Source organism: Mangifera indica, chromosome 6 (genome assembly GCF_011075055.1).
Source record: "Mangifera indica cultivar Alphonso chromosome 6, CATAS_Mindica_2.1, whole genome shotgun sequence".
Taxonomy (NCBI): domain Eukaryota; kingdom Viridiplantae; phylum Streptophyta; class Magnoliopsida; order Sapindales; family Anacardiaceae; genus Mangifera; species Mangifera indica.
Genome location: NC_058142.1, coordinates 8,540,078 through 8,559,765, shown reverse-complemented (window position 1 = coordinate 8,559,765; position 19,688 = coordinate 8,540,078). Strand labels below are relative to the sequence as shown.

Below are 19,688 nucleotides of genomic sequence, written 5' to 3'. Positions count from 1 at the left end.
GCGGCTAAGATTTTTGCTCATGGATGCACTTGTTGATATTGTTTCTTAGTTATGTAAATTTATAGATTTTTTTGATTGTATGTGTAAATAGTACATATATTTTTATTATTCTGTTATGTTGTTTAGCATGATAGTAATTTATTGATGTTTCATATTATTCATGCTTTGCGAAAGAGTTACGTTGGATTGATTTTGAAGTGCTATTGAAGTGCATTTTCGGTTGAATTGGATGGATTGTGTGGATTGATTTTGAAGTGATTTTTGGTTAGATTGGTTGGATTGTGTGTATTGATTTTGAAGTGTATTTTTTGTTAGATTGGTTGGATTGGTTAGATTGATATTGAAGTGCAATTTTGGTTCGATTGGTTGGATTGTGTGGATTGATTTTGAAGTGCATTTTTGGTTAGATTGGTTGGATTTGTTAGATTGCTATTGAAGTGAATTTGTTGGTTGGATTGGTTAGATTGAGTTGAGTGATTTTAAAGTGTCTTTTTTGTTGGTTTGGTTAGATTGATTGGATTGATTTTAATGTGGCTTTTTGGTTGAAATGATTGGATTAAAAGTGTATTTTTTTGAATAAAATGTTAACAGGAGGAAGAAGATTTGGATAATGGTAATAATATAAGGGAGATTCTGTCAAAATTTTTTAAAAATTTAACCATTCACTTAATAATTTTAAAATTTTAAAATGGGATGTTGAAAGGTAGATTGTACTTTTTTAATTAAATGGAGTCCACAGTGCTATATATTCTTACAAAGTAAATGTTGTATCCCAGATAGGAATGTCTTTTCACTAGCATCATCAAGGATACTGAATAATTCTTGGGAAGATATAGGAAAGCTGGAAGGCCTAGCTTGAACAATATCCTACAAATATTCCAGGTATGTGGCATCCAAACAATGAGAATAAGTTATGGTGGGTCAAACAAATGGAAATACTAATAGATGCACTAAGTGGCAAAGACCAAATTGGAAAAAATTATATGCCAATATGCGTCATAATACTACCATATCTTAAATGCCCACGTTCAAAGAACATCCTAATGGAAATACTAATAGATGCAGCTGAATACAACCAAGACAAGTATAATTAAATTGTGTCAACTATAGAATTCTATAACAAAGTCATCAAACTCTTATAACAAAAGAAATCAAACTCAAAAAAGATTTTCAAAAACACCTAGTATATCTTCCCTTGGATACAAACAAAGTAAATGTTGCAAAAAATATCATTACACAACAATACAAAATAAAAACAAATCTATTGATACATCCAAACAGAAAAAATAATTTCCCTTAGTTCCCATTATCCTCAAATTGCGCTGTAGTGCCCAGTTTCCTCAAATTGCACATCCTAAACATCTGCAACAAAATAATATAAAATAAAATATTATAGACCCAAAAAAATAAAACAAAAAACCTGAAATGCAAATGTAATATATAGTAATTTGATACCTGGATGTACGCAATTATAAAGGGTTCGCACAAGTAAGTCTAGTATGCCCACGCTCGCGACACCGACTACAAACAGGTTGACGTACTTCCTCCCCCTGCGATGGTCTCCTTCTTTGTTCTGACGGTCGGCCTGAACGACGATTCTGTATTAGAGGTGGCTGGATCTCGGGAAGATTCTCCGGACGTAACCATTCAGAAGGATCTCCTAGTGGTTCAACACTCTCTCGATATACTGCTTGCCAATATTCGGTTGAATAGTATTTACTAACCCATTGATAACAATCCGAAAGATTCTGAAACCTAGCCACGGCTACAACGTGTGTACACGGAATATGTGACAATTGAAATTTCTTACAGCTACACTCCTGCGCACATAGATCCACTATAGCGATCGATTGGGCCACACCGTGGACTTCATATCGGTGCATACTTATTGGTTTGACAACCATGTTAGCTGATTTTAGGATATGACCTGCTATTTTCTCCTCAGCCCACGGAGTGAGTTTATTAGTAGAAGCCTCTGCATGATTATAAAAATATATATTATAAATGTATATTCAAACATCATACCCAAAAATGATAAAATAAAAAATCTATAAACAAACCTGACATAGTGCGCCGAGAGTAAAACCATTTCTGAATGGTAGAACGCAAAAACTCAAGTAGCATCATAACCGGTAATTTTCGTGCGTGTCGTGCTAAGGCATTAAACGACTCAGCAATATTTGTTGTCATTATATTATATCGAATACCTGGGAAATAAGCACGGGCCCAACGTCCATAGTCTATACCCTGTAAATATGCACCTGCTGAAGGATTTTCTTCATTAATCATTCGCATTGCACCCTCAAAATCTGGTAATCGATAAGCTTTCGCTGCTCGCCAAAACAACCCATCTATATGCTTTGTCTGTTTATACTTGCTTCGCATATTACCTTTTATATGGTGGTTACACCAACCGTGGTGTGCATTTGGGAATACTTCTCGCACGGAGTGAATGATAGCATGATGTCTATCTGAAATGATGGCCAAATCTGGAATATCACCTATACACCCATGTAACGCTCTCAAAAAAGGGGTCCAAGTCATTGTTTCTTCCTTTCCCCCTACACCAAAAGCCAAAGGATAAATTTGGTTGTTTCCATCTTTACCCACAGCAACAAACAGTGTACCCCAATAACGTCCTTTTAAAAAGGATCCATCAATACAAATAACAGGACGACAATATTCTCGAAATGCTCTAATTGAGCAACCTAAGGCCATAAAGACAAAACGAAACCGATTATCCATATCAGTGTCAATGTGTGTAATGGTGCCAGGGTTTTTTTGTTCCAAATTGTAACAATATACAGGTAATTGTCTGAACGACTCTTCAGGAGAACCTCTAATCTCATTCAACGCCCAATTCTTAGCACGCCAAGCTTGAGTATAGGAGATATCTATTTTGTATCTATCTGCCACATCCGTTATAATGTCTTTTGGCCTATAGATTCGATTAGAAGCAGTAAACACAGATTGCAATATTTTTCCAAGTGTCCGTTTACCTGCTTGTCTGTGGTGAGGCATTATCACATCCCGAGGACATGTGTGAGCTTCTAACTTTCGTAATACAAAAACATCTGTGTTATGTAATTTAACTCCCTTTGCCTTCCATTTACATTGAGCATGTGCACATTTGATATCCCATCTTTTTTTGTTCGAACTAGTCACCTTGATCTGATAGCCTTTTTCTAAGGCATCCCTATACATCGTATCTATCAACACCTGTTTAGATGTGAACTGATCATTTACTTTGATTCTCCCATCTCGTGGTGGAACTGAATGTAATACAATACCTTCATTTTCTATATCCCTGTAAGGATCTGGAACACCGAAAAAAGGATTTGTAACTTCTACGTTCAAAGGAATAGGTTGGTCATGCATTGTTGAAGTGTTATGAAATAAACTTTCCTCACCTAATCTACTTGGACCAACTCCTGCTTCATGTCCACTCCCATTATGACCTCTGTTTTCATCATTATCATCATCAACATCACCATATTCCTCATCACCACCATTATCATTATCACTTCCATTATCCCTGAAATCATCACCCCTATTATCCCAATCAGTATAACCACCATATTCTTCCTCATCTGGTTGAAAATTTTCTCTCAGAATAGTATCCATCTCATCACATCTATCTGTTGTACCCCGTAAAGGGCGTTGCTGCCTTCTTATTTCATCATGTATCATAACCTCAACCCCATCACCCTCAGGCATACCCTCTGGCTGTGTCTCAGAATATATATTATCCACAGAGTTTATTGCATCATCCATAGGTTCAGTTCGCTGTTGTTGCATATTAGTTATACCTTCTGTAGGCCTTGTAAACACTGTAAGAAATAACGGATCCCTTTTATGTGTCTTTGATAATCTCATCATAATCCGTATATCAAAATCATCCTTCAACAAATATGGTAAATCACTGTAAGTGGTCAGATTTTGCATGTAAATTTTTACACTATTGCAACTTTGATTAATGGCTAAACGAGAGCATACTGCTTCAACAAATCCATCAAACTTTATTTTTTTACTAACTGATACAAATGTTTGAACTCCACCAACATATTTCAAACTATTATCACCTCGGTTAACCCAATGTCCACCGTATCCAAGCAAATATATTAGATGACCCATATTTCTGCACAAAGAAATTGTAAAAGAGATGAGCAGACATGCAAAACGCAAAACGGAAAGGAAAAAACGCAAATCACGCAAGACGCAAACCGCGCAAACTCAAACCGCGCATATCGCGCAAACCGCGCAAACGCAAACCGCGCAAACCGCGCAAACCGCGCATATCGCGCAAACCGCGCAAACGCAAACCGCGCAACGCAAACCGCCGCAAAACGCATACCACGCAATTAACCAGAAATGTACTGCGATTTCCGTTTTTACTTAGATCTGGCTAATAAAACTATAGATTCTATAAATCTGAATATTTATAAAAAGATTTAAGCAGTTTAGAGTTACTGATTACAGTTTTAAACTTTTTATATTTGAGTTTTACAGTTTTCTGGATACAGATATTATTTATGTAAAAAAAAAACGAAAGAAACTTACTTGATATATGATAATGATGAATGCTAGAGAGAAAACACATAAAAATTTGTTGTCGTTGAAGTGTTGATAGAAGAATAACGTTCAGAGAGGAGACGATGGTGAAATAAGATGAAAGCTGCGCAAATTGATTAGTTATGTGAAATGAGAAAAGGGTAAAACTGGTAAAAAAATATTGGTTTGCTTATTTTGGTAAAACATTTGTTAGTTGGCCTAAAAACGTATAAGCGGCAAATTTTTTGCCTATTTTAATTAATTTCCCGTATAAAATTATTGAAAAAATAAAAAATTTTATGTTAAATAACAATTTACGTTCAAAATTTTATTAAATAATTATTTTTACATAAATTTATAGTAATTACAATTAAAAAAAATAAAAAGTCTATTAGTATAAATATATGGGTGTAAATAATGTATAATAGTATATTTGGAGTAAATTATAATTTTTAAAAATATTAGAGGTGTTAGCAAATTTTTAGAGGTTGTTTTAATTTTAAAAAAAGTTTATGGGTATTTTTGATAGTTCTGATATTTTAATGTCTCCCAATTGTTTAAAAAATGACATTTATATTTTTAAATAACTTAATAAAACACGACAAATTAGTGGTGTAAATACCATGTTACAAACTACTAAAGTTATAATATATTTTTAAAATATATAAAATTAATAAATAATTTTGAAGATAGGGAAAATATTCATTTGCCCTAATAAGTTTTAAAAATGAAATTTATTGCTCAATCTAGTAAAAATGATTAGAAATAGTAATTTCGACTCAACTTTAAGGGTTCGAACCCTCTCCGACCCTAATAGGAAGGGGATTCCACCATAGAAATAGGAAAGAGAATTGGGGCAGGAATAAAAAAAATCTCCACAATTGGGGACGGGTCAGGAAAGGGGATACATGTGTCTCCTTCCCTTCTCGCTCTCATCTTCATCCTTTTATATTAATAAATTTACTTAAAATACTAACATATATTTATAATTTTATATTATTTATGTTTTTAAAATTTATTTAAGTTTTTGTTGTGCATATTAAAGTGGTTAATACATTATAATTGTGATATTTGAATTAGTGAATTGGTCTTAATTTTGTTATTTAATATATTTATATTATATTTACAGGGTATAAGGAAGTGATTTTTTCTTTTAGGTACGAAAAGAGGATTTTTTTCTTGTAGAGACAAGAGAAAACTTTTCTTCATAGAGAAGAGATGAGGAATCATTTTTATCCTTGTAACGAGGATGGGTCGAAAACAGGGATTGATATCCCCTATAGGGCGGGGCTTGAGATCCCCTCCCCACCTCTCCCTGTTGTCATCCTTAAATATGATATAAATACTTTTTAGTCAATAAAACTAATAATAAAATTATACGTACCCGTTTTGAGTATATAAATAGATACATATTTGATATGTGTTATCGTGTTATTAGATGATTTTGAATTAAAGATAAAATAATACTTAATCACATGATGATATATATCAGTATGTATATATTTGTGTACTAAAAAACGGGTGTATATAATATTTTTTTAAAACTAATGATTGAATTATATATATAAAACTTTGGGCGGGACATTGTTGTTTGGCCTTTTCTAAACCAAATATAAGGCCTCAAGTAACATAGCATGTGCAGAAACGGACCAACGTGTCTCGAATAAGGCCAAACGACTATTTCCCACCCAAGGTTTAACGTTTTCTCAAAAGTCCTCCCTTTAACTATGGAAACACCAAACACCCACCCATGGCCGGTTAGATTTAACCAAACCCTAACGGCTGAAAATTTTATCTCCTTTTGCCCCCCTAAACTTTAAAAACTGAAATTTTCCCCCCGCCTAAGTTTTAAAAAATGACAGTTTCACCCTAGGGTTTGGTTTTGAAATCTCCGGCGACCTCTCCGGCTCCGTTGCCGACGGCCGCTCCCTCCGGAAGCAACCTCTCCTTCCGACGATCTCTTTCCTCCCATTTGGAGGTCCGATCGGCGCCCAGAGACGCCGTGGGAGACGAAGACTTCGTCGGGAAGACGAAGTTCTTCGTCTTCCCAGACGAAGCCGATGCCGTCGTCCTCGTCTGGGAAGACGGTCGTCTTCCCAGAGGTCTTCTTCTGGGAAGACGATCGTCTTCCCAGACGAAGACGACGGCGTCGGCTTCGTCTGGGAAGACGAAGAACTTCGTCTTCCCGACGAAGTCTTTGTCTCCTACGGCGTCTCCGGGCGCCGATCGGACCTCCAAATGGGAGGAAAGAGATCGTCGGAAGGAGAGGTTGCTTCCGGAGGGAGCGGCCATCGGCAACGGAGCCGGAGAGGTCGTCGGAGATTTCAAAACCAAACCCTAGGGTGAAACTGCCATTTTTTAAAACTTAGGCGGGGGGAAAATTTCAGTTTTTAAAGTTTAGGGGGGCAAAATAGATTCTATTTTAGTTTATTTTTAATATTATAGCTAAAATGACGATTTTACCCCTACCACCGTTAGGGTTTGGTTAAATCTAACTGGTCATGGGTGGGTGTTTGGTGTTTCCATAGTTAAAGGGGGGACTTTTGAGAAAACGCTAAACCTTGGGTGGGAAATTGTCGTTTGGCCCTCGAATAAACCAGAACAGACTTTCCATCACGCCATCTTCTTTAATTTTCCATTCAATTAATTTTCTCTTCCCTTCTCTCTCTCTCTCTGAACTAACCCTAAAAACGCAACAATTCATGGCTGGCAACCGCACCACTGGATCGGACCATGAACCCGACCCCAACACCCGTCTCTACAACCCCTACGCCGAACTAAACATCCCCATCCAAACCCTCTACAAGCTCCCCACCTCCCCTGATTACCTCTTCCCCGAGGAGTCCGTCCGCCAGCGCCGTTCCTGGGGGGAGAATCTCACCTTCTATACTGGGATGGCTTACTTGGGTGGCTCTATTACCGGCGCCGCCATCGGCGTGTTCTCAGCTTTTAAATCCATGGAGCCTGGGGACACGTTGAAGTTGAAGGTTAATAGGGTTTTGAATTCTTCCGGCCATTCAGGTCGCTCCTGGGGGAACCGGGTCGGTGTGATCGGGTTGATTTACGCGGGGATGGAGAGTGGGGTGGTTGCGCTTACGGATAGGGATGATGTTTGGAGTAGTGTGGCGGCGGGGCTCGGGACTGGAGCTGTATGTCGGGCGGCGAGAGGGGTGAGGTCGGCCGCAGTGGCTGGCGCGCTAGGTGGACTGGCAGCGGGTGCAGTAGTAGCGGCGAAGCAGGCGGTGAAGAGATATGTGCCGATTTGAGGGGGATTTATATGGTTTGTTTGAGAAAATTTCAATTTTGACCGGATAGATGATATTAAAAAAAATATTGAGTTGATGAATGATTGTTCTGATTGATTTAGGAATTATGAATCATGAAATTGATTAATTGATATATGTATACATATATTTTTAGTGTTCTGATGTAATAAATAATTATTTTGGTGATGAAAGACACCGATGATTGAATGCAAAAGCTTCCAAGCTTTTTTTAGTAGTTATATCAGTGGGAATCCATTTCTGGCGTTGTGGATAATTGTTTTTTTTTTTTTAATTTGTTCAGTTAGCTGTGCCTGTAGAACTAATAGTTGGTCTGCAGTTAACATAAATGTGTTTTGGACATGTGGATTTATTTGAATCTAATTAGTAAGGATGTGATGATGAAGAACATCAATAATGACTATTGATGGGAATGGAAGGCATTAAGTTTCTATTCTTTCATGTTCAGGTGTTTGTTTTGTGTTTTGATTTGTTATTTGTTTCTTTGGCTGAATCTTTGAAATTAAAGCAAAGCTGCTGTTTAAATAATGTGTCTTAGATGGGGATGTATATAGATTATCTTGTTTAATTTCTCCGAGTTGGGTTGAATGGAAAATAGCGTGGCTGTTAGTATGATATTTGATTAGAAGGGAACATTATTTGGACTTTTGTTTTTGCAGTTGAATGATGATAGAGCTGTGTGGAATAAGGTTTCATAGTAAAACTAGTTGTTAAATTTGAATGATCATTTTCATGACTTCTGACTGATGTCAATGGTAGCTTTTTGGATTGATGTTAATTGTTTGTGAGGTGTAGATCCTTTGGTTTATCAATATCATTTAAAATCTTAATGACAGAGAAATAGAGAGAAAAAGAGCCGGACAAGGTTGATTGATGGGCTCAAATAGAGCATTCGTAGTGGGGAAGTGTAGAATTAAAGGATAGGATTGCATTATGAGTCTTCTCATTTGCTTAAATGCATACCTTTGAGTGATATATGTCTAACGATCTGCATTTAAATTTGGTGTTGAACTTAGGGTACAATATAGACTAACATATCTGTTGTCATACAAATCGCATTTTGTTGGAATAGGGTTTTTATCAAACCACAAGAATATGTTATTCATCCGACCTACAGATGTGTTTCAGATTGTTGGGCATTATCTGAATTATTAAGTCTCTCATTAGTTTAAATGCACAGATTGAAGTGAAAAAGTGTCCAAAAGTTTTGGGCATGAAGTCATCGAATAAATGCCCATACAAAATGTGTTACAAATCATAGTACTTCCGACTGTAGGATATTTCGTGTTTATCAAATTCAATGTGCCATGAGATTTGTTGGCTTAGAAGTATGAATATATGCTGCTACAATAGTCATTTATATGACATAAATTTCTTCCAATCTGTGATTTCATCAATGTTTAGAGGATTTCACCGGCAGGGCCGCCCAGTCGGTCGCCAATTGTTGTTTATCTTGTATTTGCCTTCTGTGCCTCCAACCTTTTTTGCCTTCTGTGTCTGCAATTTGTGATTTTACATTTAAACTAAATTAAATTATAAATTGTATTTTTAAAATAAGTATATATAACTATATTTAAAAAAAATATTAATAAATAATTAGGTATATAATTTACTTTTTTTTTTCCATATTTAGTTTATATTTATATATACATATATTATATATTTGTATTTATTTTTATATATTCATATTATATTTCAAAAAATTATAATTTTATTAAATAATATTTATTTTAAAACACATTATTTTAATATATTTAAACCGTGATCTAAAATAAACTAAATTATATTTTTTTAATTTGATTCGATTTTAAACCTAAAATGGTTTAAAAATTTTTTAAGTTGTTTCCTTCAGTTTGGTTTGAAAGACCTTTCGAATCGCACTAAACCAAATCATACACACCCTAAAGTCAATTAAATAGTGTGAAAAAAAACAGTATTTTATAGCATGAAGATGCAATTTACCTTGGCAAAATGGTAAAAACATTTGAAATGCCATGACAACATAACAACTAGATTTATTCAGAAATACAAAGGGGCTAAATTACACTCAGCAAAATCATGTTTATAGTTTCATGCCTCTAACCCCTCTACCTTATTAAAAAATGAAAAAACATTTCAACTTTGTTTTTGTGAGAAAACACAATGCCTTCCACACTGACAAAATCATGTCAACTGAAGCCTCCTTCCAAACTACTTCTGGGATGAACTCAAAGTCTCCTCATCTAAACTGATACAGAGGGAGAAGAGCACTTGAATTTATAAATTGGGGGGAAAAGTCAAAAACAGAGTTTGATTTAGAGCAACATAGACTCCGGATTCTCAATGTATCCTTTGAATGCTTTTAGCCATTCTGCACCAATTGCACCTATAATCCAAACAGAATCAGTAGGTATATATATGGGTACTTAATTGACTGGAATTATTCTGATCTTAAATGACTTTAAATGAGGCTACTTACCGTCTATTACACGATGATCACAGCTCAACGTTACTGACATGAATGAGGCAAATTTGTATTCATCTGGGCCTGCAGCAGGTATAACTCTCTTTTCGGCTGCTCAAAATTAAAGTCCAATAATCAAGATGGGCTCTAGAGGGTCATATAGGAGAGAAGGAAGAAATAGAAAAATGAAATATAAAAGAAAAAGGTCTATTTCCAAAATGAAGTTGAAAAAAATGATGAATGAATATAGCATTAAGCAGTCGAAATTAGGAGCTGATCTTACCAGATCCCACTGCTAGAATGCCAGATTGAGGAGGATTTATAATGGCACAGAATTGTTTGATGCCAAATGGTCCTCCCAAATTGGATACTGTGAATGTGCCTCCCTGGAAAAAAGAAAACCCCAGAATTAAAATAACTATGACAAAACATGAGCACATATCAACAAGCAACCATTGTTACACTGACCTCATAATCTTCTGGTTTTAAACTGTTTTCTTTGGCTTTTTGGGCCAATTGTTTGACCTCTTCAGAAATTGTAGATAAGCCTTTCTTGTCCGCATCCTGAGAGCCATACAAATTCTTGTCAGTGGAACCACTAAAAGAACTAAAGCAAAAAATGTTCAACTGCCATATGAGATAGCCACTCACCCTGACAACAGGGACATAGAGTCCATTATCTGTCTGCACTGCTACATTGATATTTACATTGTTGTACCTGGACCAGAAGCCGAAATAAAAAATGTCAGATAGAGTTTGTACCATAAGTCAACCACACTTTACATTACAGTTTACTTACTGGCGGATATAATTGTCAGTCCAGGAACTGTTGCACTGAGGAACTTTCCGCAGAGCCAAGGCTGCAGCCTGCAGTTATGTACAAATTAAGAACTCTAACTAACTTCAATGAACAATTTTATATGTGCAGTAATACTAAGACAATGGCAGAATCACCCTGCCAGCAGACAGACTTCTTCCAAAAATTCTAAAGGCTTATATACAAAAATTTTTAGGTCAGAATCGAACTTGACATTCCCTAGAAATAATATAAGCATGAGAAAAAGGTCAGAAGGACTATTTTCAAGATAATTTGATGAGAGAGGTTCCCAAACAATACACTTTTATTCAATTTTTTTAAACCTAAATTGTAATGTAGGCTTAATCAATTGATATCCTACTAACCTCAAGCCTTAGAAATTCACAAATGCCAAGCCATAAGCTTAATTGTAAGAGCCAATTTTCACATTCTAATGCTCAATGTTATTTACAAGAAAAGCAGCATACCTTAATAACAAGATCATTGACAGATATACGTTTCCCACCAGAAGCCTCTTGTAAGGAATTCAACTGACTCCGCAAACTGCAAACATACTTGGATATCAGAAAACATGCAATAAAGGCTATAATTTAAAAAATGGTAGAAACAGATACCTACCCCATAAGTTTGTCAACACATGTATCTACTGTTAAGTAATAATGTGGGATAGTTTGCTTCGAAAACAATAAGCGTGAAGCAGTAACCTATCATAATTACACCAGATATAAGCTTCAGAGTAGACCTTGGTTTGGTAAAGAAAATAAAAAAGAAAAGATGCATTTCTAACAAGATTGGAGATACCACCAAGTTGGAAAGAAACATCAATTTGTGTAGAGTCAAGCCACAGAATAATTTTTTACACCCAAATAATTAAAGTAAGACGAGTATACGATAGGTCACCTTTCTTATTTGAGAATGAGGAATGTCCACATAGTCCAAAGCTGCAGCTGTTCCTTCCTTAGCCTTAGGAGCTTTAGCTGAAACTTCTTTCCCACGAGAAGCTACACATTAGGCAAACTCATTAGAAATCAGCTTTAATAGCTATTACACTATTTTACATTCAAGGACAAAGGGAAGAAAATAAACAAAAAATACTTGTTCCAAATATTTTAATCAGCAGGTGCAGTATTTGTATTAAGAGATGTTAAAAAAGAATTAAAAACATCAGATTTTCAGCAAAGAAACAATAAATGCAATACCCAAATAATCTTCAATATCAGCCTTTACAATGTGTCCATCAGGACCAGTGCCCTTGATGCTAGAAAGAGGAACCTAATTTCATCCAGTAGGAAAGGGTGAAAAAACACATGCTAGCAAGAAATGACAAGAAATCAACAACCATCTTCATTATGGACCCAAAAAAATTGCATTTAATATGACTTACATTGTTATCTTCTGCCAATTTTCTAGCAAGAGGACTGGCAAAAATACGATCTCCAGCAGGAGCTGCACTGGGTTTGGAGATGTTAGGCTCAGGCGAACTAACTGGTTTTTCAACCACCTCCTGCTTTGGCGGGGGAGGAGAAGGCTCTTTAGGTGCAGCAGCACCAGCATCCGACACTGAGGGACTGTAATCTTTAACCTTGTCGATGTCCTCCTCATCCTCAACGGTAATAGCAATTACCTATATGATAGCACAAAATCTATTTCATTTTCCCACTTAAACTACCCCATCCCCCTCTCCAAAGAGAAGAAATATAGAACATATGTACACACAACCTATACCTCACCAACTTTAATTTCTTTGGACCCATCTCCCTTCAAAATCTTGGCAAGATAACCTTCCTCCATGCATTCCATCTCAACTGTTGCTTTATCCTGTTAATATAAATAAAAGGTTTAAAGTCAAATTTCCAAGATTATCTATGTAGATAAACCAGAGATTTTATCAAGTGCTGCAATTCAAACAATAAAAAGAACAGGAAACCCACAGTTTCAACTTCACATAGAACTTCACCAGGAGAAATTTTATCACCTTCTTTTTTCAACCACCTAGCAATATTTCCCTGCATTGCAGTAAAGAATTAGACAGCAGCAAACAACAATCCTAACAAGTTATGAGTTTAGTTGTGAAATTAAGATAGGCACATGCCTCTGTCATTGTAGGTGAAAGAGAGGGCATTCCAATCTCTTGGTGTGGAGGAAGACCTGGAAGATAGTTTAAACACTAGTTAACAAACTTGAATGAGAAACTCTGCAAGTTTAATGTGATCAAACCGTCTGAACTAAATTTAAAAAAGGAAAAAACCTGGAAAAGACAATAATTGTCAAGTTCCAGAAGAGAAACAATAAAACACATGATTATTGGTGTAATCATTGAACTCAATTTTCAATAATAAAATGCACACTACTGCAAAGAGGATAATGATGCACACACTGTTGAGAATGTGAAAGATCTAGGAAAGGCAAAAGCAAAAGGAGAAGGAAATTAGTCCTCAGACAGCCAAATAAAATGCTGATGACAGTATAATACAGTCAAACAGCCTCTAATCCAGAAGTTGTATAAAAAGTTGGTGAAGAGTTGACATAAAATGAAATTTAGAACCAGAAAATGGAGAAAAAGTCCCAGAAGTGATAGAGTTTTCCTTCGAAACTAAGTTTAGAGTGAATTCAAAAGATTTTAAAGAGCTATAGAAACATGACTAGAAGAGTTTTTAAGACAAACTATAATGTACCTGAATTAGATGCAAACCCCCTCCTTGAGCGTACCTGAGAACTGATCATGAAGAATGATAATGTCAGGTCCTATAATTGTGAACAAGAATTTGACCCAAAAAGGACAAGAAGAAAGCTGACAATATGTTGGGCAACATACCATGAAAATCCCTCATTTGAAAATATTCCAAACACTGTATTTCCTGCTAATCTTGTTGTACTTGAAAGATTTTTCTTCAATGCACCAATTGATGATACCTATATATAACAAAATGAGAAAGAGTTGGTGTTTGCAAACTGGACCTTACATATTTGACTAATAGAAAGTAATAAATGAAGTAGATAAGCCCAGAGAAGAAGTGTAAAAAGAGTTATATAGAGGCTCCAATCGCAGTCAATATACATTGTTCTATTTCCAAAAGAGGAGATAACTGCACTTACGGTGCAATTGACAGTTGAATTAAAGACCATTTCCCTCTCCACAGAAGCATTGCTATGATGGCGAAGCTTTAAAAGATCTGAAAAATAACTAACTTAGCTTAAATTGATAGAAATGAAATTCCACATACCATTACTGTACTTCCCAAAGTGATATGTGCTTTCAACATTGAAATGCCATATACCTTAGTTTCCATCCATTACAATCACCCAAAAATTATCATTTAAATATATGACTACATGCTAGAAATACTTCGCCAAAATTGATGCCATAAATCCATACTTTCTGTAAAAGGTTAAGTTTAGATAGTATTGATACTGGAAACTCCTTATCATGATGATAAATACTAGAGAGTACACTAGGAGTAGACTCCCCACACTATCCATTGGTGTAATTTTTTTCCCAGGTAATAAGGAATATCAGTATACAGATTGGGCAAGTTACACTTCCCATTTTTCTTAATAACAACACTCCAAAGATATTCATGTCATTAAAAGTTAGGCATCCTAAAGAACATGATTAGGAACTTATCAATGTGTTTAAGATATATGCTCCATAAACTTGAGACACTACCTTCTGAGCATGTCAAGCTCTCCTAACTCTCACATTCTTAGGACTATGATTGTCATCATATACACAATCCTTTTCAACTTGGATCTTAGATTGGTAGAATGCGCAGACAAAACTATCAACACCTAAGCAATAAAAATGAAAGTAAACCCTGAAGCATCAAGATTGGCTACACACCATCTCTCTTACTGACAGCATCATTTGAAAACCAACGAGCCAGAACACCATGCTCATGCTGCAGTAAACTGGAAGCATACCTTAACTGCCGACAGAAACACAAAAAACAATGAGATAATTGATAGCACTGATATCCATATTCATATCAGATGTACACAAAATTTACACAAACTACATAATTAAACAAATAAAATTTAGTCTATTATCATAAAATCGGGGTGAACAAAACTTAATACAGCATGGACAGTATATCCCTGAATTTCCCAGTAATCTAATAAGCCTCTAGGTGTCAAAATCCGAATCTAACATCAACAAAACAATCAAAAACTGAAGCTAACTGACTAGACTCACAAACAAAATTTAATTGCCAAGATCAAAAAATAAATCAGTGAATGAGATCATCAACTTTAAAAACACAAACACCAAATATGAATACCATCAAATAAATAAATTCAGTCACCAAAGTCACAATAGAGAAATCATAAAATAATTAATACACACATGCACACATTGAATTTAAGCTGAAAACACCTTAAACACAGGATTCAACGATAATCCAGCAGTACAATAAGCTTCCAATTGAGATTTGTTTTCTCTAAATATAAATACAACAGTAGTTCATTAAAATTAAAATCAAAACTAAACACCGCCAAGAAAAAATAAAATAAAAACTAAATTATTTCGACAACACCAAAAATAAAAATCATAACAATATTGATAATGACAATGATAAAATCATATTAGAACTAAGCGATGAGTACCTTCTTAGAGTGATTGATGATGTGAGATGCATAAGCCATCACTTATAACTCCAACAAAAATTACTCAAAAAAGAAATAAGAAAACCCCCTAAAAAATGAAACTTTAACTCAAAAGCTGGGTCCTTTTTTTCTAGTTTCTTCAAACAGAGATGAAATCGAAATGGGTTCACTTTTTTTTGGCCGAAAACGTGAATATTCTTAGGGTTCGGTGCCCGTACAAAAAAGAAAAAAAAAATATGTAATAAGAAAAGTCAAGTGAGAAATGTCAGCACCGTAACAATATTCTTTTTTATTTAATTACTTTCTATAATTTGTTGCAGATTGTGAGTGAATGTGGACCGTTGACTTAGTGGGTTTCGTGGTCAAATTGATGGTGAAGATTTGCTCGTGTTATTTTGGGAAGTTGGTGAGTGCTTGTTTTTAAAAATTATTTTCATCGTTTTCAGTTTCTTTATTACCTATAATACAACATTTATTTTTTCTTATGTTTCTTTCATGTTAATGCCAAGCGCATGCATATATATATATATATATATATATATATATATATATATATATATATATAAAATTAAATAATTAAAAATTAAAAATAAAATAACACATAATTAAACTGTGATATATTATTATTTGTTTATAAAATTATATACATAATATTATTATTTTGTATTATTCTATTCCAAAAAATTATATATATATATATATATATATATATATATATATATATATATATATAAAATTTAGATACATAAAAGATATATCATTATATAATTAAATGATTTAGGATTTAAGGTTTAAGGTTTGTGTCATTGGGGGGTTGGGTTAGATGGGTCACATCTTATGTTTTTGTTTATTTTTATTGATACACCAAGTTGGAATTATGTTTGATCTTTTAATGCTTCTTCTTTTGTACTATCTTGACATTTATTGGGATTTTGTGAGAAAGTCAATCCTTTGAAAGTTATACACATTTTCAGGGACAATCAACTAGAATAGTCATATTAGAGGGATGCATCATTTTAGTTTTATATATATATATAGAGAGAGAGAGAGAGAGAGAAAGAGAGAAAAAAAACCCTAACAATCTACATGTGACTCTCACTTTCAATAATCTCATTATCAAATTCTTATTGAAGAAACATGAAATCAAACAAGAAACTTCTAAATATCCAAATATAAATATGTACATTTGTTTTTTTTTTTTTTTGTTATTAATGGTTGATATAATTTTGAGAGGAAAAGTGATGGAATTAGTAAACAAATCGAAAAACTTGACTAATTTAATTTTACTTTTGTTATATGATATTAGGGTGTTTTGATATAGATTTTACGTTATAAGGGTTATATGATATTTTACGAATAATGGGTTATATGATATTTTTCAAATAGGTTTTTTATATTTTATGGATAGGGGTAAATTGATATGATCTATTTAGAGTTTTACATATTTCAATATATATGCTTAAGTAACTGTTATATATTTAATTTTGTCTTTGCAAGATTAAACAAAATGTTAGATGTTATACTGTTTGGATATGAAGGGCAATGGACGTCGACGGATGACAAGATGACGTATGTTCGAGGAAAACAATAAATGGTGATAATCTAATAATCCAACCATACATGACATACCAAGGCTTTGTAGAGTTATTTTGCGATTATCTATGGTTAGACCTAAAGGCATAATTACATTTTGATCACCATAAAGCTTGAAAACTCCATTAATGGAATGTCATACAAAATTGAGAATGATGATAATATTACTTGTATTATTGCTCTACCGAAGAATATGACACAAGAGCAAGAAGAACATCACTAGCATTTGGTTCTGAAGCATGAGCAACTGCTAGACCTTTCATTGAATTTTGAAAGGTATAATATTGTTCTATATTTTCTATTAATCTTGAAGTTCCACACTTGTAGTATTATTGAGAAAATGATGGTGATGGATCCTAACAAGAGAAAGAAGAATAACGTGATGTGATGGTTAGACTTGGTTCAAATGATCTCTAAGATGATTCAGAGTTGTTGTCAATCACTAAGGATAGGGTACATGGATGAAATGATAACATTCCAATTTAATATTCATTTAATCAAGCTGAAGAAATGAACGATATTCAAGTAAAAGATTCTAAGTGTGAGGACATAGAGAATTTGGAACTGAATGGTGAAGTTGTGTGAAGTCTGAGCATGGAAGCCATTTTTTTGTCATTGTGTTACTCTTGTTAGTGTGCATGTGACAATAGTTGACTTGATGCATTGGCTATCACCTTTTCTTAACCTTCAAACATCGAGTATTAGTGATGGTTCTAGTAGAAACGAGATAAGTTTTTTAAGTTATGTATATATTCCAAAATAAAAATGTGCATAAGAGATATATTTTAGAGACTAGGTTTCCATACAAAGTGATGAGGTCAACTAGATGTTGATGGGAAATCAAATGTTTATATGAACAATATCAATAATATACAACAAAGATACAAGGTTGTGACTAGGTTCAACATAATTAGCACAGTTGTTTTAGGGATCAAATAATATTACATCATAGACAAACAAGTGCACGTGCACTGGGAAAACTACTGAAAATGATGTTTATCATGGTGGATTGCGTATATAGGTCAAAGAAATTTATAGTTGATTTAGTGAAGAGGTATAATATTAATATATCGTATATATAGGCCTACTGGGCCAAAACTAGGCATTAAATGACTTGAGAGCGTCACATGAGGAGTTATTTATGTTATTATTGAAATATTGCTAACTTAGAGTTGTGTAACCTTTGGATTGTGACACATTTTGGGACGGATAGGGCAAATAGATTTAAGTTCTTCCTTATGGTGCTAAAGTGTTCTATAATAACATTATAGGATTACATTCATCTGGTCATTTGTATGGGCAACACATTCTTAAATATCTCAAAGTACTTCTTATTATAATTAGAAAGCATAAACAACCAAATCTATCTTTTGACTTTGGACGTTAGAGGAAATAAGTAAAAGAAGTCTTGGACTTGGCTTATGAGCACAATACGATATTATATAATAATGTGGTTGAGTTTTCTATTATCTCAAATTGTTACCCTACCATAATAGTTCATGTTGCTAATATATGTCCTAATTCAAACCATAAGCATGATCATGTCTATTGGACAAATAATGCATATCAATGAAATTTTGATAATTTCCATGTCAAATGAATTTTCTACCAAAAACACACCTTAACCTTTTCTAAATCATTTGTCCATCAATAATAAACCAATTTTCACTCAAAAAATACAACATTCATCATTAAAAAAAAAAAAAACCCTGATACAAAAAAGACAACCCCTAAACCATGAACAAGACAGCAATCACAAAAAAAAAGAACTCTAAAATAAAAAAAATTAAACACTTTATAGTAACCTTTGAACCCATTTTGAGGAAGATTTAATTTGACAAAAAATGATTTTTTGTCAGAAATTCTCTACTTTTGTCGGATGCTTAATTTAAATATGAGTCAACTTCAATTAAAAACTTCTTTATACATTGGGACACTTTTGTCTAACTCCATTGTAATGGCTATATCCTTATACCCTAAAGTGTTGGTTAATTTCGTATCAATAAAAACTATGTGCACTAACAATGAGTGCTAATTTGTGCACTAACGATGATGTATTATTATGTGATCTGATAATTTTGAATTAAAGATAAAGTAATATCAATCACATAATAACATATTATAGTAATACATAAATTAATATTTATTGTTAGTATATACAGGTTCATTTATTCTATGTGCAACCCCTCAAATAAGGCTATTATAATTAATTACTCTAATTTAATATTGAGTTAAATATATTTTAACCTTTGACCTTTAACTGAAGTACAAAAGATCCAATAGAATATGAAAGTAACACTTACATTTCTTATCCGTGTTAGACAAATTTTGTTAGAAGTCTAAAATACCTCTAACTCCCCTTAACCACCCTTTATATTGGGAAAAGCTAATGTTCCAC

At 33.9% G+C, this 19,688-nt stretch overlaps 3 protein-coding genes across 3 annotated transcripts; 1 reads left to right on the top strand and 2 right to left on the bottom strand.

Annotated features, from left to right (window-relative positions):
- Positions 1–1,167: 1,167 nt before the first annotated feature.
- Positions 1,168–3,087, bottom strand: LOC123219789. The gene is made up of 3 exons (XM_044641776.1): positions 2,061–3,087; positions 1,456–1,975; positions 1,168–1,362 (listed from the first exon to the last, which is right to left on the bottom strand). Exons 1-2 carry the CDS (start codon positions 3,019–3,021, stop codon positions 1,470–1,472), a joined length of 1,467 nt encoding a protein of 488 aa, XP_044497711.1. The 5' UTR covers positions 3,022–3,087; the 3' UTR covers positions 1,168–1,362; positions 1,456–1,469.
- Positions 3,088–7,143: 4,056 nt separating this feature from the next.
- On the top strand, positions 7,144–8,056 carry LOC123218387 (mitochondrial import inner membrane translocase subunit TIM23-2-like). The gene has a single exon (XM_044639836.1). It carries the CDS (start codon positions 7,254–7,256, stop codon positions 7,815–7,817), a length of 564 nt encoding a protein of 187 aa, XP_044495771.1. The 5' UTR covers positions 7,144–7,253; the 3' UTR covers positions 7,818–8,056.
- Positions 8,057–9,825: 1,769 nt separating this feature from the next.
- LOC123217878 (dihydrolipoyllysine-residue acetyltransferase component 2 of pyruvate dehydrogenase complex, mitochondrial-like) lies at positions 9,826–15,943 on the bottom strand. The gene is made up of 19 exons (XM_044638956.1): positions 15,698–15,943; positions 14,937–15,021; positions 14,192–14,268; positions 13,911–14,008; positions 13,771–13,811; positions 13,188–13,243; positions 13,027–13,101; positions 12,821–12,913; positions 12,480–12,719; positions 12,295–12,367; positions 11,996–12,096; positions 11,714–11,799; positions 11,563–11,638; positions 11,078–11,145; positions 10,930–10,996; positions 10,747–10,842; positions 10,562–10,664; positions 10,294–10,389; positions 9,826–10,200 (listed from the first exon to the last, which is right to left on the bottom strand). Exons 1-19 carry the CDS (start codon positions 15,734–15,736, stop codon positions 10,130–10,132), a joined length of 1,641 nt encoding a protein of 546 aa, XP_044494891.1. The 5' UTR covers positions 15,737–15,943; the 3' UTR covers positions 9,826–10,129.
- Positions 15,944–19,688: the final 3,745 nt, after the last annotated feature.